This window comes from Acipenser ruthenus, chromosome 26 (assembly GCF_902713425.1).
Source record: "Acipenser ruthenus chromosome 26, fAciRut3.2 maternal haplotype, whole genome shotgun sequence".
NCBI classification, from domain to species: Eukaryota; Metazoa; Chordata; class Actinopteri; order Acipenseriformes; family Acipenseridae; genus Acipenser; species Acipenser ruthenus.
The window spans coordinates 15,845,168-15,866,974 of record NC_081214.1 but is presented as its reverse complement, the minus strand read 5'-3'; the positions used below and the strand labels follow the sequence as shown (position 1 = coordinate 15,866,974).

At 37.8% G+C, this 21,807-nt stretch overlaps 3 protein-coding genes across 3 annotated transcripts in view; 2 read left to right on the top strand and 1 right to left on the bottom strand.

Annotated features, from left to right (window-relative positions):
• Window positions 1-647: 647 nt before the first annotated feature.
• On the bottom strand, window positions 648-5,456 carry LOC131701634 (membrane-associated progesterone receptor component 1-like). The gene is made up of 3 exons (XM_059000610.1): window positions 5,102-5,456; window positions 3,225-3,380; window positions 648-1,800 (listed from the first exon to the last, which is right to left on the bottom strand). The coding sequence occupies exons 1-3, from the start codon at window positions 5,391-5,393 to the stop codon at window positions 1,697-1,699; spliced, it is 552 nt and encodes a 183-aa protein (XP_058856593.1). The 5' UTR covers window positions 5,394-5,456; the 3' UTR covers window positions 648-1,696.
• A 1,616-nt stretch (window positions 5,457-7,072) lies between these two features.
• On the top strand, window positions 7,073-17,986 carry LOC117430396 (magnesium transporter protein 1-like). Its single transcript, XM_059001260.1, has 10 exons — window positions 7,073-7,228; window positions 9,479-9,648; window positions 10,372-10,489; window positions 11,510-11,650; window positions 12,072-12,212; window positions 12,444-12,533; window positions 15,052-15,115; window positions 15,728-15,802; window positions 16,215-16,305; window positions 17,174-17,986. The coding sequence occupies exons 1-10, from the start codon at window positions 7,142-7,144 to the stop codon at window positions 17,187-17,189; spliced, it is 993 nt and encodes a 330-aa protein (XP_058857243.1). The 5' UTR covers window positions 7,073-7,141; the 3' UTR covers window positions 17,190-17,986.
• Window positions 17,987-19,831: 1,845 nt separating this feature from the next.
• LOC117963337 (transcriptional regulator ATRX-like) overlaps window positions 19,832-21,807 on the top strand; it is a 66,903-nt gene continuing 64,927 nt past the window's right edge. The window contains exon 1 of the mRNA XM_059001388.1: window positions 19,832-20,064. Within this exon, the coding sequence (XP_058857371.1) occupies window positions 20,045-20,064 (20 nt within the window). The 5' untranslated portion in view covers window positions 19,832-20,044. The remainder of the gene's footprint in view (window positions 20,065-21,807) is intronic.

Genomic DNA, 21,807 nt, shown 5'->3' with positions numbered 1-21,807 from the left:
CATCACAGTTACAGGTTACTAAAAAATGTAATCAAATTACAGTAATGCAATACTCCCCAACACTGATTTTGATATATAAAACAACCACAGTTCTCTTTTAAGGAATTGAACAAACTTCAGACTCTGATTTACTCATAAATGTTTAATACTGAAAAAACAAGACTTCCAAAATGGTCCTCTTATCAAAATCAACTTTATTACAGAGTATGTTTACCAGATTGCATAATTTATAGCTTAAAAGGTAGATGGACCAGTAGTTTCTACTTTACTTTTCTTTAATATGTTAGCAGTCTGTAAAGGGAAGTGGAGCATCTGTCTGTTTTCAATTATTTTCCCCTCTCACCGCAGCAATACACAGCTCAGGGGAGCTGAAGGCTCAGTGGGCGTCCTCCGATCCCATGACCGAACCTGCTCTGTATGACTCACCCTGCACACCACACAGCTGTGCTTTTACCAGATGAGCCACTCAGGGACCCATAAACACCACTTTTTACAGAGTGGTTGTTATAAGCCAGCTGGACAGTAGAGACCTTATTAGACACATTTGATGTATTTGTGGATGTGCCGTTACAGAAAACATATTATGAAGGAGAAGCAGCAAATGTGAACAATTCGCACACCGCCAATAAAAACAAATCAGAGGGGAATAAAGCAAAAGCAGGATATTTTATTTAAATTGGTGGACAAATCGAATTAAGAAATAACAAGCAAGAGCTTTTGAATTAGATCAATCTGAAGCACAGGTTTAGATGTGGTCCGTCAGTAAATCCCAGGTGCTTCCTGAACGATTTCCCCAATCAGACTAAGCATGTACCCCATCCTGCGCTCCCAATCCATCACTCTGCAATACTGTACCTAACACACACCCTCAACAAACAAGCTCTGGCCACCTAAACACATTCTAGTTGCCATTTACCCACCTATTCCAAACACCACGAAACGTTTGTCTAGCTAAAATGTAACGAGGAACCGCATGCAATTACAATGCAATTCTGGCAAGTGGTTAGTTTGTAGCATAAAGGCTTTTAGTCCCATGCTGGTATTGATTCACAGGACAAACCTGTGAACACCAGTGTGGTCCCTATTCTGGAACAGGCTGGGAATCAGTGGTCTAATGCTTATTAGTTGCACCTGAAGATTACATTTTATTTCAGCAACACACACACACACCTGGTTAGCAAACCCACCATAAAAGCAGTTTTCTGCCAGTCTAACCAAACTTTCATTTTCTTTTGATTTTTAACTTGTACTCACAAAACAAAAAGGCAAATGATCTGTACTAGCTCGATATTAAGTTATTTCGGATGAATAGGTCTATAGCAATGCAGCTCCAACAGTGTAAAACCCAGTAGAAAAACCAACATTCACAATATTAAAAGTTTGCTGGTCTTATTCATGGCCTAGAATAATAGAATGAACTACACCCATCTGTTTAGTGTTATATGCATTACTTCTATATGGTCATCATTCACACATAATGTGATCCGAGTTGCAATCACCACCATAGACATGCCCCTTATAGTTTCAATTCTACAACAAAATATACTCCCTACTCCCACCCCTCCAAGAAAAACACCTTGAAATACAAAATATAGACAGCACCCAAAAACACACCTCATTAACAATCAAATTAACAATGGGTGGTAATGAAGACTTCGAGTTCTGTTCTAAATGTGTATTAAAAAGCTGCAGACTTTTATTCCGTCTTTTTCTCCTTGGCATCCTTTGAATCCTCGTCGTCTGTGTATTCTGTCGGCTCCTCGCCAGGTTTCAACAGCTTTCCCACGTAGTCGTACTTAACTGTGAAAAACAACACAGGGGCCATGAAACACAAGATACTGCACAACAGCCAACATGTTCCTGAATAATACCAGCCTCCCCCATCTGCCAGTTTTAGGAATATAAACAGAGGAACAAACACAGACTACAAGATTTCCATTCGCTATGGTTTGTTTTGAAGGAAGTGTTATATCTCGTGAAATCTGGACCAATTATTCTTGAACAAAGAGTAGTACTACCCTGGAAATACTGGCCCTTTAGTGCAACGTGATTAACTTCTTCAATACTGGGTTAACATTAGAATTACATCACTGACAAGAAAACACCTTTGAAAGCCATTGGGACCATGCTTTGTTTTGCTGTTACTAATTAGTAGCCTATACCGGAGCAGGAACTGGAAACCAAGCCTACCGGTGCTGACATTAGCGGAGCTCAGTTTCAGGTCAAACAGCGGACTCACCACTATGAAAAGCACCAACAGGCTCCCTTGTTATTTCAGCGTTTCATTTCCACCTTGAACTATTTGTGAAATGCAGAATGCAGGCGTCGCTATATCCTCTTCATGCACAACAGCATCCCATAACAAATGCACATGCACTGTTTTTTCAACGGTTCCCAACATATAGAATTTTGCTTAACTCATTCAACTGTATTTTTATTGTATGTAGCAATGTTAATTTGTGACTAAAACTAGATTGCAGAAGACATTCAAATGTTCAGGTTTTATTAAGGCTAGTATAATGTATACAGTCTCTACACACCTATTATTAGCAATTGTATGTTACCACTTGGGCAAATAGCCCATTTCACTGAGATATACCACTCTCTAAAGTTTGCCTGTTATCTCTCATACACTGGCATTTAGTACAGCAATGATAATAGTTTATCATTAACAGTAGGTTTCACAGACTCCAATTAACACTAATCTTGGACTACCTTACCTAAGGTCACATTAGGTAGTTCAAGATTCTTACTAATCAGGGTCTGTGAAACTTACTGGTAGATTTTTTCCTACACATTAAATCAAAACACAATTTAGATATTTTATTTAACATTATGTAATCAAAGAAACTACAAAATGATATTGCAAAAGTCTACCGGAAGCCACAATGGTAGTACAGTAGAGTTCAATTTCACATTTTTCAATTTATCTGTTTTTCGTGAAGTATATGGAAAACTACAAAGCGGTATGCAATTCAATATGTTAACCAACATTATTCAGCAGGTTTCTTTCAACTTTATGAAGCAAAATGAGTTAATTCTTTTGGGTGATGCAAAACATTTGCCCACAGTTGTAGTATATAAAAAACATGCAAACGCATGTATACAGATTTTATTATTTTTTTTCTCCAGGGAGAAGTACAGTAAAATGAGGCTTGACAGGTTTAAGGATCAAACAGCGGTCAGATTGTGACACAGCATTAAACAGCCTGGCCTTGACTTACCAGTGAACTGCATCTCCCACTCGCCCAGGCTCTCCTGCTGCATAGCGTTGAGGTCAGACAGATCATCATGCTCGTCCTTCAGAGCTTCCTTCTCCAGACAGAAGGTAGCGAGGCCTCTGGAAGCATCCCTGCCAGCAAACACACCGTACGGGCCCTCTGCGGGGAAACAAAGGCGGGACTATCACTGTGCGCTTTCACAAGCTTGTCTGTAAAGCCATAGGGGTCTGTAATTTACTTCTAGTTTCTGACAGAAGGAAAATGAATGATTATAAAATCAGAAGAAGCATAAATTACTACTCAGCAGTGTTCTAGTTAGAATTGGCGTTTTAAAAGGTGTAAAATTACAGACCGCAGTAAAAAGCTTTGCGAATAGTTGCTCCAGTATGCTAAATTTGGGGAACGGTAGGTGGAATATATTAGTGTATGCTGTACACATGTATCATTGTGACAAGACAATACGATTAACTTTAGTTATAAAAACAACAAAACAATAGAGACTTGGGGTATTATTGCTGTTGAGAAGTTTAAGAGGTTAAAAACATTTGACGCAAGTTTATGCCATACTCCTTATAATACCCAGACTGCAATTGTGAAAATGTAATTTGATTTCAATGTGCCTGTTTGCACAGGCTGCCTGGTTAATCAAAGTAATGCCCTTTGGCCAGACCATAGAAATTGACCCCTTGGACACAGTGATTAATACCAGTGCACTTTATTTTGTAACAGTACGGTGCTTGAATAATCAACACTAGCAAGAGTGAAACTACCTCTAGCACAGATCAGAGAGGTTTAGTTTCCACTCCTTTAAGAATAAATGCCTTTAAGATTACTCTACACACTTGTGCACCAGATACTGGGTAAAAGGTAAGTGTTGTGAAATCTTGCCAGCGTTGCATAGCAAGGGTCTGTGCCTTTTACATATATCTCACTGACAGCTTTATTTTGTGAATACAAAAGTCAAGAGACAGACTTGTTTCGTAACATAAGCAATCTCACAGTGGCTGTGGACATAGATCAGAACAGTGTTCTTTTGTGGTGGCAATGTGAGAAATATGGCTGGATCAAAACGGTTTCAAATATTCAAAGCCTGTTCATAAGGAGGTCTTCCACCCATTTACCCAGGATGTCAAAACAAAGTGGTTGCATCACTAATTTATTTTTTTTGCGTGACAAGATATCCCTGTTTGTACCTTTAAGTAGCTTTGATATGTATGAGACAATGGTCCCACCAATAGTGTTTAATATTAAAGGGTTTAGTTCATACAAACATTTTTAAATAACTCATGGGTTAATGCCTTGTGAATGAAAAGGGCCCTCTCAATTTGAGCAAATTATGTCAACGTTAACAGGCCATTCAGCGATTGTAAAACTCTATGGTTAAACCTTGCCCCAGTCACACCACATAAAATTGACTTGTCAACTCCAGCATTTGGTCATGAAGTACACAGATACTAACGTTAATGTGTTTGTGCCAATCGCAATTTCACTGATTAATGATTGAACTTTACTGTGCTTGCACACTTTGACAACTTGTAAAAATGTAACTAAAATCAACCCCTATGTCATTTTTCTCTTGGCTAATTGTCTTGGCAAATAAAAGTTGCAAAAACGTACAAGTAAGTCTACAGGAGCGATGTATCAAACTATTCCTCTAAATTGCATACAGTTAGACTGTCTGAATCAACAAGCCGTTTTGACACACCATTCTAAAACGTTCCGAATCATATCCGCAGTGGAGAGTTTTGATTCCAGAACGAAGTATCCGCTTCATATAAATTAATTTGATTTAAAAAAAAAAGCTACCTGCAACTGATAAACCGCTCTCATTCAACATAATATGTATGTTTTATTGCGTATGCCCAGCCTTATTATTTTACCTGGCCCGTAGAATTTCTTTCCCCTGGTCACGTCGAACACTTTGCCGTTGATAGCTATGAGGATCCTCGGGTTTTTCTCTCCATCGTATTCCTTCAGCTCGGCCAGGGTGAAATCTTTCTTCTTTAATTTGGGAAGCTGTTCTTCCTCTTTCCCCATGTCCGGGGGTTTATCCCCGCGAATGATCTTATACAACAAGAAGAGACACAAACATAGCAGGCTCAGGTTGAGCGGAGACGTGTAAATCTCTTGAAAAATACCCACAGAAGTTTGCACGACTTCCTCCTCAGACATCGTTCCGTGCTATTGCAAAAACAATGAAAAATAGCATGAAGGCACGAAAGGGGCGGTTCCCTTACCACATGGACACAGATATCCAGTGAACCACTAGATAGAACCCATATCATAGACACGACTGAAGTACTAGATTAGACTTTGCATCATTTCTGTGACAGCATGCACATTATTCCATATTAAAGGACGACAGGACGTTTGCATTCGTTATAAAACTAAATCGAACCACACAATGTATTTGTTGATGATCGTTTTTGCATTTAATTTGCCATTCATTTGGGATATAGGATATGGAAATGGCATTAGATAAAAGGTGGCCGTTGCTTGGTAACCTTACCATCTCCTGTGCTGTGTATGTCAATTTAAATTCGAAAGTCCCGGTGCATCTTACCTGCCGATCTAAGCAAAGTCATTAGATACCAGGAAGCAATCGTGCCATTATTTTGATATGTGGTGTTGCTGTTGAAAAAATGTGTCAAAATAAAACTGGGACCAGTAATAAGGTTGCATCAATAAACAAACTTAATTTATTTCAGACAATGTTTAAGCTTAAATCAGTGGAGTCAGCTCGTTTCAAACATAGTGATGTAATAACTCAGTGAAGAAAAAAGAAGCGATGAAGCAGGCATCTTCCAAAGCAGCAGCTCTTTCACTGCCCGGCCAATCAAAAGGATGCCAGCCCAGCCCACCACCCCAGCTGTGTCCAGCGATGCCCAGGCGCCTTTCCCGCACTGGTGCAGAGCTATGTATAGTCGCAGAGTGGGGAATGAGACTGCAAACAGCAGCTGGGTCGTGCAACCCAGTCCTGCACACAGCTCTGCAGAATACAAATAATACCGGGCAGCAGTGTGGAGTAGTGGTTAGGGCTCTAGACTCTTGACCGGAGGGTTGTGGGTTCAATCCCCAGTGGGGGACACTGCTGTTGTACCGTTGAGCAAGGTACTTTACCTAGATTGCTCCAGTAAAAACCCAACTGTTTAAATGGGTAATTGTATGTAAAATAATGTGATATCTGTATAATGTAAAACAATGTATAATGTGATATCTTATAACAATTGTAAGTCGCCCTGGATAAGGGCGTCTGCTAAGAAATAAATAATAATAATACAAACACAATAACACATCCTCCATTCTTCTCTTAGCTCCAAAATCCACTATATGATCCAAGGCGTACTCTGATCCAACTGAATGTGATACTGCTGTAATTTGTGAAGTGTTGATAATTCCAGAATGATTTCTTTTGACCCGTTCAAGCTTGACATTAGTCATGCTTGTGACGATAAAAAATACATCCACAGTACGGCATGCAAACACTGTACATGTCGGAAATATGCATCTCATATGGTCTCTAATGCGTGATGTGTGGAAACCAAAAAAAAACCCACACTAGAATTTCACATGTTTGTTCTAAGTTTTTATATACCTAGACGAACGCGCATTATTTAAACACTACGGTGCCCGTCTTAAAAAAGCTTGCGGTCCTTTGCGGCATATTATAGTTCCACCTTAGAACTTGTGCTGACAAATGAAAATGCAACAGCTTGCCTCTTTCTGGTAGGTTGTAGGGCTCGCAACATCTAACCTATCACAAAATAAGTATATGGCCTTTCGCGTCATCTAAACTAACAACTATCTCTTATTGGCTCGCTGGTAACGGCGCCTGGCCAATAGGAAAATATTCTTGAAACCACGTTGTATGTGACGTCAAAGGGTTTAGCAACTGCTTGGGCTTTGTAGATGTTGCAGAAATGTCTGTGTGTAATAAAGTCCTCTCTATTATTTTAATATTTGTGATACTTCATGGAATACCGTCAGATGGACAAAAGAAGAAAGAGGTGGGTCACTATAACTGTGATGTGCATTTAAAGAGAAATTCAATGGCCGAACTGGCAAACTTGTGCTGTTAGGATTAGTTGTAAATTAATGAGGAAGTGATCGGTACGGCTAAGTTCCATTGAAAGGAGAACGAGGCCCATCCTTTGAGGGTGGATTTATAATTGACGTTACGTACACTTACATATTTTAATATTCTTTTCAGCTCTTATGAATATGGGAATTTAACATCGACCTTTGCTGCTAAAATATATTTTTAGGCGAATTATGTCACTTACTGTCTGGGTGCACTTTGATCAAACTAATATATATACCGACATGCAATTTACGAAAATATAAAGTCGATAATACAATTATGAAACTGTTAACATTGTTACACAAATTTTATATACATACCCTATCTTTAATTTGACTTCCAGCAGATTTAAAATATATTCACTGAAACGGAATGTTATCTCTTCAGTTTTATAAAAAAAAAAGTGCTTGCAGTACAGTAAATAATGTAGGTGTGTTTCTAGGTATTGACAATAATACGTTGGAGAAATGTTTACTTCCATCAATATCAGACAAGTAGGGGCCTAACGAATTATTTCATGTTTAACACGACCGTGTTTACGCTAATATTAACGACATATGATTACAAACAGTAATATTTCAAATGATGGGGTGAGTGTAAGCAAAATTTCCCATTGCTCAGCAAGATAGTTTTCCCAAGGATAAAGCAAATGCAAGCTAATATAAATTCAACAAACAGCTGGTAAACTGTGACATAAACTGTGAAATAAAAATCTTATTTTTTGACGAAGAGTAAAGTTTTTGCGTGAAACAAACATGACTATAGGCAGACTTGATTTTAAGTTATTACTGTATTATTGGTACCATTGCTTAGAATACTCTTTCAACACTGCAGACCTATACAAGTTACATGGTATATATCAGGGATAAGACTCCTATTGCATAGCAGTTCCAGGTTTTAATGCAAGCTCGGTTAACCACAATGATGGATAACACGCTCAGGGTGTGTCTTGTTAGACTTGTAGTAAAATGAGAAATGGGCCAAACTGCTATTCAGTGGGAGTTGTATTTATATCCCTGATAATTTTATTTTTTCAAAGTAGTTTAAATATAACAGTTTTTCATTTCTGGGTGCAGACCTTTAAATGTTTTTTTTTTTTTTTTTTTTAAACGGTCATTGTCCTTGTATTGTATTGTACAGTTTACAATACTGTACAGTTTATTGTATTGTACAGTTTACAATAGTATTGTAGAGCAGCAGTGTGGAGTAGTGGTTAGGGCTCTGGACTCTTGACCGGAGGGTCGTGGGTTTAATCCCAGGTGGGGGACACTGTTGCTGTACCCTTGAGCAAGGAACTTTACCTAGATTGCTCCAGTAAAAACCCAACTGTATAAATGGGTAATTGTATGTAAAAAATAATGTGATATCTTGTAACAATTGTAAGTCGCCCTGGATAAGGGCGTTGGCTAAGAAATACATTCTTGACTGGCTTTTTATTAGGTTTATTTTAACACTTTACTGATATTTAGGAACCACAAAAAAAATAATAATAACAATAGATGATTGGGTACATCTAACAAAATAACAATTGTTCCAACACTGATTCTAAAGCAGATTGTGGAAAAAAAAAAAAAAACAGCCTGATGACCAACTGTCATCCACTGCAGTCATGCTCCATGCAAGTAATGTGCTATTTGGTTTTCATACTTCCACTTCACAATTCGGTAATGCAAGTGTCAGTGTAACTCCTTATTGATAGATACGTGTTGGTAACATACAAGCTAAAAACTGCATCCCCTGCCATGGCTGTTAATATTAAATTGTAGCAGTGATTATCTTGAAAAAGGAGATCACCATGACCTGTATTGTAAGGAAGGACAGGAGCCTCTACGTTCCGCGGATTCTGAAATACTAGTTTCACAATTGGATAAGCAGTTCTCGAGGATTGCATACTTTACAAGCACCTCCACTCTATCTCAGTTGCAGGGTGTGTGTGCGTTCCCTGTAGGGCACAATAAGGTGACCGCTCCAATTCAATGTGAAGTTTGTTACACAGGATCAGTCCTCTAAGGTCGTATATCAATGACTTCTCAACTTTACCATTTTCATAAAATGACCCTGGTGAAAGTAACATTAGTGTGTTCTAAAGCATGCTATTGTAGCACTAGTATTGCTTTTGTAAATTGTGTTGCCTGTTATATACCATGCTACTTATAGGTCTGTGTTTATTTTTCAGACTCTCTTGTCGGAGAAGGTTGGACAGATGATGGACTGGGCTAATAAAAGGGCAGTAATCCGTATGAATGGAGACAAGTTTCGGCGGTTTGTGAAAGCCCCACCAAGAAACTACTCCGTTGTGGTGATGTTTACAGCACTGCAGCCACAGAGGCAATGCGCTGTGTGCAAGTAAGGAAGTGACAGACTGCCATCGAGTCACAGCACCATCTGATATTACAAGACGATAAAACAAACATTTTAAATTAACCATGAACTGCAACTAATTACACAGCTTTGAAAGATTTTGGAAAGCGATTAATGCAGTAGTTCTTTGCTTCTTAGTATTTTTCATCCATAACTATTAACCACTCAGTAGTCCAGAATTTAGAAGTACTAAAATAAACTAAAATTCATTGACAAACATTGAAAGACACCGAAAAAGACTTAGTCGAAATATTTGTCGTTGGATTTTAGTTTTTTTTAGTATTGGTATTATTCATGTTATAGTAAGTAGCTTCATCGAATGATAAAAATACCAGATACATTGGACCAAAATGATCAGGGTATTCAGTGGTGGCTATGAGACTCCCATCGTGTAGCTGTTTGAGCCACTCCAGGTTTTATACAAGTTTAATTAGGAAAACCACAACATATTAACAAGCAACTCAATTTAAGGACTCCATAGTGTGCCTGCATTGTTCCTAGTTTTGTAACTTAATTTAACCTGAGCAGATCTGTTATCTCTTGCATCTGATTTGCTAGAACTGTAAGTGCACTTCCATTCTGTAACGTGTGTGTTGTGGTACCTACATATGCTTTGTGAAAGTGAAGCACTAAGGTATTCATGGTGTTGATCAGTTCTGCCTGTATTTACACAACCGTCTTCATGAAGCATTCTTTTCTGTCTTTCAGGCAGGCAGATGAAGAATACCAAATCCTGGCAAACTCATGGCGCTACTCCAATGCCTTCACCAATAGGGTCTTCTTTGCTACTGTTGACTTTGATGAAGGTTCAGATGTATTCCACATGGTAAGCTTTCCGGTTTTGTTTGCTCATGCTATCTGGGTGTGATATCTGAGTTACATTCCGATGGAAGCAGAAATTCTCATCCCATACTAGGGCAGAAATCATACAAAGCACTGCCTACGATTTTTACAAATGGATCCAGTAGCTTGTATTTGGAAATAAAGGGTTTGAAAGTGATAAACACATAGGTCACATATTGCAGAGACGGTCATTGTTTTTTTCATGTTCTTATAAATTAAAAAAAAAAATTGAGGCTGTAAAATCCAGTAAATTAAAATGGGACTTGTATTGTAGCCCAAGCAGCACATAACTGCCTTTTTTACCTTATAGAAATACAGCAGTGTAGAGTAGTGGTTAGGGCTCTGGACTCTTGACTGGATGGTCGTGGGTTGTGGGTTCAATCCCCAGTGGGGGACACTGCTGCTGTACCCTTGAGCAAGGTACTTTACCTAGATTGCTCCAGTAAAAACCCAACTGTATAAATGGGTAATTGTATGTAAAAATAATGTGTAAATAATGTAAGTGTATGTAAAAATAATGATATCTTGTAACAATTGTAAGTCGCCCTGGATAAGGGCATCTGCTAAGAAATAAATAATAAATAATAATACTAAAATACAGACTGAAACACTTGTCTTGTAGCTATAACAAGAAGACACATCAAGTGTCACTAGTATAGAAACCTTGACTTTGTCTTTATCCACTCCACATACACTCCGTACATCCTGTAGTTCTCTCTTAAATGTATTTAGAAATTGGTTCATCAAATGCACTAAAATATTAAAAAAGGATCCTGTTATTAACTACTTAAAAGACCAAGTCAAACCATTTCCCAGAATATAAAGATGGTCTATGCTTAATTCATTAGCTGATTAACAATTAATGTTAAACTTTAAGTAATTTTACAAAAAACCTACCCAAGGATATCTGGTATAATAGTTTCGGTAACTTATACACAAAGGTACAATACAGATATTGTCTTGCCATTTCTTGATATTAATCTTTTTTTTTTAATCTGTGCAGATGAATATGAATTCTGCTCCAACCTTCATGATTTTCCCATCCAAAGGGAAGCCTAAAAAAGCTGACACGTACGAACTTCAGGTCCGCGGCTTTGCTGCAGAGCAGATAGCTCGATGGATTGCTGACAGAACTGACGTCAATGTAAGTGTCAGATTATTCTCTTAGCGCAGCACCCCTGCGAAAGAACTGGCTAAGAAACTGAATAAACAAGGATTTAACATTGAGATTTAACCCAAGAGTGAATACCATTTTCGCTAAACAAGCGTCTGAAATAATGCTTCTGCTCTACCAGTGTACTGCTAATTTTCTCCCTGTTTCTGTATTTGAGTCTCAGTATGATGCATTATCCTTCTGATTTAACACCTCAATGCACCGCCCCTCCGGTCTTATTTCTAGGCTGATGTATAATTGTGGATTTAAAAATAAAAAAATAAGACGTCTATGCTTTTAAAGGCTTTCCCTCAGCATATAATGTAATAGAAAAATCTGAGAATAGGTACTTTTTGCACAAAATAATGAAGCTTAACTATAAGATAAATGTTCAATGTATTGTTTCTTACAGATTCGAGTAATAAGGCCACCAAACTATGCTGGACCTTTGATGCTGGGATTCTTGCTGACTGTAATTGGAGGGCTGGTGTACCTGAGAAGGAATAACCTTGAATTTCTTTATAATACAAATGTCTGGGCATTTGCTGGTTTGGTAAGTGTTTTTATATTATACACTGCTCGGAGGTTCCTGTTTCTAGATTTGTATTTTACCACCTTAAAATTACTATGCCACATCTGCAAGTCTGGAGAATATTCTCTTTAATCCATCAGAGGTCAGTGTTAGAATGTTAATTGGCAATCTTCGCTTTCAGATCATGTGTGACCTGTTCACAGTAGGCTTGAATAGCTGATGAAGTCTCTTTTTTCTCTGTCCCCTCTGTAGTGCTTCGTGCTGATCATGACTTCAGGTCAGATGTGGAATCACATACGAGGGCCTCCCTATGCCCATAAGAATCCTAACACAGGACAAGTGGTAAGACAACTGCCTTACAGAGAGCAGCTGGGCATGGGTGTGCAGTATCTGGAATAGCAGCGTTACCTGGGGTATTCTTGTTTAGTATTCTTGTTTAGTATGTGTATGAGTCAGGAAAATGCTCAAGATGCAAACTCAGTAAATTCTAATTAACAGGATATCACAAAATCGCAATCAATCGTTACCAATCTGTTTAATTATATATATATATATATATATATATATATACCTTAATTCGGCACCAAAACTTAACACCCGTACAGTGACTCATAACCACACCCTGTTATACTTTATAACTCTCTCTTTATGTATTGCATTCCCACATATAGATTCTGTTAAATCTCTTTCAGTTGAACTGGGAATACTCAGTTTGTCTTGCTGGGTATGATTAAGTCTTCTGTGGGCGTCCACTAGCGTCATTATTTAAGTTTCTCACAATTTTAACCAAATTCTGGTGTGTTCCTTTTGAATATTGGGAAGAGCTAATCGGTTAGGCTGTTGTCGCTGCTCTTTCCTTTCTCTGACTTTGCTTGCTAGATGTGGCACGCTCCCTTTTCTTAGACTGACTGTAAAATTCACTTGAACAAAGACCAGCTTTTCCCTTTATTTAGAGTTATTCCTTTTTCCAACAACTGACCTTGAGAACCAGGTGCATCCATGCTTGCTGTCTCTTACTTATTCAGAGGTCTATTCCAGGCTCAGGAATTCAGAAGGGGCTGTCTTCCCCCAATACTTATCAGAGGTTACTCTGGTGACCAGGGGCCTAGTTCTTTCTAAGCTACACTGTTACAGATGTCTCGCTTTCTTTCTCGCGCTAGATCATTACAGCAAAGTTTAACCCTTTAAATACTCTTATGGTACTACACAGGTGTGGCTGTTTGTTATTTCGTCGGCTTACGAATGGCCGTCATGCATTTTGTCCCGCTCAACCCGGGTCATAGCGTGTCGACCCACATCCTGAGGTGGGTCGCCGGGACCCGGGTCAACATGGGTACGACCCAGGTACGTGGTTTCACACTACGTGGGATTGTGACCCGGGTAGCCAGAACCTGGGTCAGCTGATGTTTGGGGACCAAAACACATTACAAGATATACAGTCACCACCGTTTAGAACGGGCGTGTTTGTGTAACATGATTCGCCCGCAGTAAGTGATGGACGGTATAAACTCCCACACAATAACCTGACATTCAAAATGCCCCCCAATCACCATTAAAAATCAGATTACAAATCTTTATTAAGACACGCATTGCACGAATACAAAAAATGTATTAAAACCTACGAATGTAATAAAAAGTAAGTGCAAAAAAGTAATGCAAGTGTAGAAATGTGCAGTACAGGTAGGCTACATTATTGCAAATTGTTTCCAGCGAAGAACTCTGATACGCATCTGGTCTTTTTTTTGCAAGTATGGATGGCAGACTTTGTCAGCGTTTTCTAAAAAATCCCAAATCGGCTGTATGTCTGGATGCTGCTCCATAGCACACCACAGTGTTAAAAGTGCAGCACGCATGCTTACGTCATCGTTGTCTGTTTCAGGCAGAGCGTCCTGGTCGCCAAGGTGACACAGCTGAGAATTCTTACCCTGACAACCCCTCTGGTGTTGTCAGAGTTTTGGTTGTATTTTCGTTGGCACTCTTCTCCTCAACTTCAGAAAACCCAGCTTTTTTTTAAGCAACGTTGCAGTTTGCTGACTGACAGAGTTCCAAGCATGCTTTAGCAAGTGCACAGCATCTAACAGAGACATTTTAGTTACACTGAATTTTTGTGCTGATGCTCATTGCTTTTCTCTTTCCAGCCATGCTTGCTGTTGCAGTCAAACTTTTTCAAACTGTAATCTCGACACTGCGTACAGGGATTAAATAGTCAAGGTACAGTACAGGGGTAATTTCTCAGTAACGAGGTGCAAACAGCTGATTGGTTGATTAGTAAGAGCGATTACTACTTTATAAGCAATGCGTTTGTTATTTAAATCTGTGTGAATGGCACATAACGAGATCCAAACAATTGAATTTGCCAGAAATAAACGACATGCATAACACAGTATATTGAAATCAATGGGAATGGCAAATGGCAAACACCATTTGCCCGATACAAACGGCTGCCCACAATAACCCTGGACGGTGTAAGTGGTGCATAATGTAGTCGTCTTCTCCTTTTCCTCCTCCTCCTCCTCCTCCTCCTCCTCCTCCATTTAGCAGACACTTATCCGAAGCGACTTACAGAGATCTCGGTTTTACGTCTCGTCCGATGGACGGGGAGGTACTAGGAGGTTGATTTATATAGGAGCACATGATTTATTTTTTCTTTTGTTTAAAAAATATTAATTTTTAATCTGATATTCATACTTTAACCATCTTTTTATACATATGTATAGTTCCACTGGTTTTAACTGTTACAGTACTTTCATATTTAACATTTGTTATACAATCTATAACTAGTCATAGGGAAGAGTTAGATTTTTTTTTATTTTATTAATCTAAAAATGTAAAATGTGTTTCTCTTTTTCTCCTCCCACAGAGTTATATCCATGGAAGCAGTCAGGCCCAATTTGTGGCTGAAACTCACATTGTGCTTTTGTTCAGTATCCTTTTAATAAAACACACACACAGAGCTCATTTAATTACAGGGCATCCTCTACCCTGTGGAAATCACCTCTCCCCGTCAGAAGGGAAATGAAACATCATGAAGGTAATCGTAAAGAGTAAATAGCTGCAGATTATTATTATCTTTTGATCCTTCCCTTTTTATGCAGATTAAAATCATAAAGCTGAAGTGTCTTTTTTATAGGACTAAGAGCCAGCGCTGTCTTGTGAGCAGGTGTGCCTCCTACTTCTTAAAGACACTAGCTGATTTAGCTTGGGCCACACATGCCCACGACAACCAACTAGAACAGATGAGCAACTTATAAACTAAGGTCAAAGGAATAAATGCAGTAAACCACTTAAAATTATTTCAAAGATCAAAAGTAGACAAAGGGACAGTAAAAAAAACTAAACATCATAAAACAGCAAGGGACAGTAAATAAAAGCAATGAAATGGAATGTGAAGCTCCTCTGGTGTATCAGGTAATTGCAGTGCAATACTAAAATGATGCATTTATGGTATAATATCATGTAGTTAAGTTGTATCTTTTAGTTGACTGTGCCAAAAAAAGTATTGCAGGAAATTATTCCTTAATTAGTTTTTTTTTTAGATTCTGCTGTTACGTTGGGTATGGTACTGTTGCATGAAGCTGCAACTTCTGACATGGACATAGGAAAAAGGAAGAGTAAGTAGCAAGCCATGCTATGTTTGAATGGTGTAGATTCATGCGTTCTATATTTCTAAACAAATGATAGACTCCTGTAAGAAAGGTCAGCTTTTGTGCAGCAGACACTTAACATGGGAGTTGTGTATAACTGTTTACAGTGTTAGGCTGTATTTGAGACCTATTATAAAAGAAGAATAACTTTGTTCTTTACAAATAATACTTTTACTGTTAGGTAACAGTGAAAGAATGATTTGTATTTTACCATTTGTGTTTGCATTGATTCCTGTATTTGTGAAATGTGAGGTACAGTGGCACTGGCCTCAGTCAGTCCAATGTTAATACATCGTACAGTACTTTTATTTTTCATCTAATTCTATATAGGTATATATCTTATATATCTCTTCTCTAATACTGATCTGTTTCCCTGCAGTTATGTGTGTTGGTGGCATTGCATTGGTTGTGCTCTTCTTCAGCTGGTTGTTATCAATCTTCAGAGCCAAATATCATGGATATCCTTACAGGTGAGTTTCTTTGACTCAAACTGGAGGAATATCCCTTCTGAAGGGCGTGTAGTGGGGGCACCTTCAAGTCTGCCACAGACCCAACGCAATGTGACAAGCAAGTGTGTGCTGAGATGCAACAAAAATAATAGCACCTATACTTTTGATAAGAACATTTCACACCCCAGGTGTCACGACCTGCAATGCTGGGGCGATGTTAGAGTGATGCCGAGTAAATCGGATGAATTAATAGAATCTGAAGTGTAGTAAAGAAAAAATGGTTTATTTAATTTATTTATTTCAAACTACTCCAAGCTATATGACAAAGGTCATAAAAAATACTTACTATGAAAAAAAAAAGATTCGGCTGATTTGCTTGTATTTTTTTCTATAGATCTAATTTATTTAGTGCGTGAATATTAGTTATATAGAAATCTGTCATGTTCCACAAAAAAGTTATTGTAATCTTGCAGTATATACAGTGATTTTAATACAAATGAAATATGCCAATGGCTGTACATAACCGTTTATCAAAAACAGTTAGAAATGACATTTCATCAGTGTCGCCTTCAACTGCACGATCATTTCACAGCGAAAGTTTTGTTGTCCCACAAGAAGTCACATGACATTTGGTGTGTGGCAGCCTTTACATACTTAACTCATGACACCTTTAGTTCTATCTTGAATTGCCTTTCTGCCCTCTGATTCACTGGCCTAATGAAGGCTATATCCAAACTTGATTGAGTGGAATTTAGATACACTGGTGCAGATGAAGTAACCTGTTTTTTTTCATGATATGGACACAACCTGAAACATGCAATGTTATATTCTTTCTATTTCTAATGTTTATGTGGTGTTGTCTAAGTCATTGTTTTACTTTCTATTTCAGTTTTCTTATGAGCTAAATGGAGCCCAGTGGCAAGCCCATTTAACTTCCCACTGAAAAAGCTGAGATTCCCTGCATTTGGCTGTGATGATAGGAGGATATTTGAAGTGGTCAGTGCTACCTCTAACATTATATGCGAGATACGACCCGTGGAACACTGAAACCAAAGACCGAACAGTGCCTTAATATGTTAGCTGGCATTTTTTTTTTTACTTAATCGTTTGTAGTGCTGCAATTTTACCCCCCCCCCCTTTTTTTTTTTTTTTTTTTTTGAGGCATTCTAGATTCTTTGGTTTTAATATGGGGGGGAGACTATATATTTCTGTTTTGGTTAATAATAAAATATGTCCTCAATTATAAAACGAAAGCACATAAGTCATTGTGTGGCAAGCCATTTCAGGTTTTACTAGTTGAACCAATTGACGACATGTCCAGTTAGTTGTAAAGCCCGGAATGACTCTAAGCTCTATGCAGCAGGATTCCCTACCCTGTGTGGTCTTGTTAAATTGTCAGTTTTAAGTTATGTGTTCTGAACTAAGTAAATTAAATTAAAAAATGTTTTGGCAAAGAGTAAACTCTGTATAACTGCATTTTTAATGATTGAAAATAATGACATATGCAATGCTCCTTGTGGTTAATTTCATTTTTTGGAGTTAAGTGCCTTAATAATGTAGTTTTAGCTTTTCATTTCAAAGGGCTTATTTCTAGACACTTCTATTTTAAAATACTGTATTCAAGACAGCAGTGCCCAGAAAGTGACAACAACTTGATGTCATTCAATGTGTTCGCATTTTGCAATAAAAACTTGAAATGCTCCGTTTTCATACGCTGGGTGGTTTTTCGTGACAACTGCAACAACACAAGTAAAGGTCAGTTATAGAAGTGTTCCTTTGTTACCTGATAAAAGTAGTTAGAACTGTCTTTTTAATCGAGTTTTCTACTTAATAGAATTATCAACATCAACTCTTTTTAGAATGCACAGGTGTTTCAAATAGTACACTATAGATTAAACTTCTGTTTCCTGGTACCAATTCACTTTCCCTGCTGTGGGTCACGTGATCTAGACTAGAGCACTGTACTGAGTAATGTACCAGCATTTTTTTGTTAATCTTTGAATTGTCTGTTTAAATGTAAGCATGTCTGCATTCAAATAAAGCTAAAAACCAAGCTGCACAAAAAGAGGGGCTAGTGGCAATGTTGCTCACACCAATAAGAGGTAAGAAAATGTATTTTAAGGCATGGTTATTGCTTTTTTTACTGTCTTATTTGGTAGGTGTCTGTTTTTATTTGTTAGTAAAATGTGACAGTGTACTCTACAGCTATTACAATTACATAATATGAGAAGGAGCAAAATATTTCTAAGTTGCTTTGACTAATGAGCTCCTGACATTTTTCAGAACGTTACCGATTAATTGGCAGTTATGTTAAATCCTGTTCATTTTTCTAACTACAGTACATGATTACAAGTATAGAAAAAGAAGCAATGTTTGTATTTGCAATTGATCAGATGTCCTCACTGGTTGATATTGGATAGATTTACTTCTTAAAAGGTGAAAAGCACCAAATGTTCTTTATTTATTTATTTATTTATTTATTTATTCATTCATTCATTCATTCATTCATTCATTCATTCATTCACATTTCCTTTAAGCTTTTTTTAGAAGTCTTGGCAGCTCTTTTAGAGTCCTTCAGGATTCCAAAGAAGTCGCATCATGTGGCGCAAGCAGGAGCTGGAAAGTCTACATGGTTGCAGGATTTCATTACAATTGGGAAGTTATTAAAAGAAAAAAAAGTATGATTTCAATCATAAAAAAATTACATGCTGACCACACTGCTACAGGTTTGTACTTTTAAAATAAAAATGTGAATACAATAGCAAAACTGGGACTATTTAACAATTTTACTGTCTTCTGACCGGGACAAAAAATTAAGGCTGAAAACTGGAACAATCCAATTTTTCCCAAGACATCTGGTAACCCTGCCTTGAACCTCAAAATGTCCATATTTTAACATTAACATCACCCATTTATAGAGGTTGAACAGCAACATTACTGCAATTTGTAAGATTTTGTTTTCCAAAATCCGTATCATTTTGTAGATTCAGTGGTCTGGCAAAAAATCAGGGTTATGCATTTCTCTTCAAAATTTAAACCAACTAACTATCGGCAAGTCACTAAGATAATATTCATACGTTAAAATCTTATTGCACAATCTGAGTCATTAAGAAATTAAATACATCAATATTTAACTAAAACAGCATATATTTGAAATTACGCTGTTCAACAATACACATTTCCAATTAATATCGGTACGTAGTTTATTTATATACCATAACGGTAACTTCCCTAGATACTGCACTATTGTAATGCTTAACAAACTTTATACGCGAAAAGTAAAAATAAAAAGTGCCACATTTACGGTAGAAGTAAAAGCTGTTTAATAAAAACGCTTAAACTACGCAGACCATACTGTAAATTCCCTTAAAACATGAGAAAACCTTAATCAAAACAACAAACGCAACGTTAGTAAAATAGAACTGACCAATCATAAAATAGAATGATGTAGTATCTACCAATCATTGTTAAGCAGGTATATCGCATACAGAATCTTGGTAACCAATGCACGACAAGCCTATGACTGGCCAATGAGAAAAAAAGAGTTCTCGGTTTGCTAACCAGTCAGAAGACAGACGAGGTTGGAGGGAGGACGCGCCAATTCTGCGAGTCTCAATCCATCCGGCAAGATGGCTGCCTCGCTTTGTCTAACCGGGTCTGGTTAAATTGCAATTCTGTAGAGAAACAGGTTTTGGTTTCACTGAGATATCAACACTAATGAGAGGCAAAGCGCGCACCTCGTGTTTTCGATCAACAAGAGATGACTGAAGAGCACAAGAGGTAAAAGTAAACAAAACACTTCGAGTTTTTTCTTTTTTTTTTTTTTTTAATTTTGTGTACCGGGCCTTTTTTTCTGAGCGATGAAGCCAGAGATTTCGTGTCCGGCATTTTGCATCATGACCCGGTTCTGGTACAAGCATTTATGGTTTTGAAAATGGCATTGCATGTCGACTGTGAAAGAAACAAAACAGACAATGGTTGGGGAAAATATATATGAACCATCCTCCTTTCGAGAGGAGGCTGGACAGTACTAATGGTTCAGCAGAAAAGCAGGCCATTTTGTTTCTCCCACACACGAATATGTTTATTTTGGCGATATTGTATCACTGTATATTTGATTCTCACCCAACACATGATTTGAAAGTAAAAAGCGCTGTCCACTCGCGTTCCTTGACGCAGGTCATGTGGAAGAACATATGAGGATGCTTTTGTTAATATATTTCAATTACTATGGTCATTTTTGTTAAAGAACTTTGCAATATTGTAACGTACCTCTTTTAGCACCTTTCTATATTATGAGTGTTTATATAAGTTAGGGGCATTGTTCTTTTGTAACAGGAGAGTCGCTTAATAGACATATCGGATGTACCGGTCTGTCTGCAGTGCAAGTGGAATTCACAGTTGCAGATTTATAGTAGGTGTTATTCAGTATTGCAAAAGGAAGGAAATGATATTTTGTGGACAGCAAAGTTCTATTCGTTGTGAAAAAACAAATCTTGTTCTCTTCTTAGACAGGTGACCATCATAATTCAGGATCTGTTCTTGACAGATGTTGAACTTCGCAGCTAAGGTCCTGATAAAGTGTGGAGTCTTAACTTCATTTAGAAAAATAGGTGCATGTCATGTGCTGTCAATTTCTGAGCCGGCTGAACAGAAGTTCTAAATTTGTTCTGCATGCATTCTCATTGTGTATGGAGAATCGGTTTGCTACATTTCTCCGAATTTAACTGTTTTATCTGCTGTGTGGTGCAGGCAGACAAACTGTAACTGTCTATTATACTAAACTATAATAAAACAGTACCACGTACAAATATAAGTGGTGTCGCAAGATAATATTGCTCCGTTGAAAGGTAAAAACAAATATAGTATCAAATACAGATGTTTCTTATGGATGTGTGTGCAAGTCCCCCAGTGGTGCAGTGAACAGTTGCAAAGTTAAAAGTTTTTAACTCTCTCTACATATACCGTCCTGTAACTGGGTGGAAAAATGCAGGGGAAAAAACTCTTGTTACAATGAATTCAGCACTGTGTTAAAACATGGCCTGCTATTGAACAGCAGATGCATTTGTTGCAAGTATTATTTTGCTGCAGCCACAGCGTGCTGGTCTGGGGAATATAGTGAAGCATTCTTCTGACAAGCAGGGGTTTTCACTCACCTAGAAGCATAGCCCTTATTTAAGTTGTTCCTTGGAATTAACATTGTAAGATATTGAAAGACTGTCCAACACGATGTTTTACCACCTCCCTGCTACAAAAAACATGCTCTACTTTTGTGCTGCACCAGATGTACAGCTGAACAAAGTTGTCTGTTTGATTCTACTGTTGGGAAGCAGTATTTATCTATTTGAATATTAACATGTGCACACAGTGTGTTATGCACAGTGGAAATATTAATATACAGCATGGTGGCTCATTTAAGTGACAAATCCTTGAAAAGGAGTAGGGCAAAGTATGTGCGATCAATGGTGCACAGTGACTGACCTAGTAAAAGCACTGCTGTGTGGAGTGCGGGCTAAGTCTTGC

Coding starts and splice junctions, on each gene's coding strand:
- LOC131701634 (XM_059000610.1), bottom strand. CDS start 5,393: ATGTCTGAGGAGGAAGTCGTGCAAACTTCTGTGGGTATTTTTCAAGAG. Junction 3,381..5,101: donor AAAGAAATTCTACGGGCCAG/GTAAAATAATAA, acceptor GTTTCCCCGCAG/AGGGCCCGTACGGTGTGTTT. Junction 1,801..3,224: donor GTGGGAGATGCAGTTCACTG/GTAAGTCAAGGC, acceptor TGTTTTTCACAG/TTAAGTACGACTACGTGGGA.
- LOC117430396 (XM_059001260.1), top strand. CDS start 7,142: ATGTCTGTGTGTAATAAAGTCCTCTCTATTATTTTAATATTTGTGATA. Junction 10,490..11,509: donor GTTCAGATGTATTCCACATG/GTAAGCTTTCCG, acceptor TAATCTGTGCAG/ATGAATATGAATTCTGCTCC. Junction 15,116..15,727: donor TCACATTGTGCTTTTGTTCA/GTATCCTTTTAA, acceptor TTTTTTTTTTAG/ATTCTGCTGTTACGTTGGGT.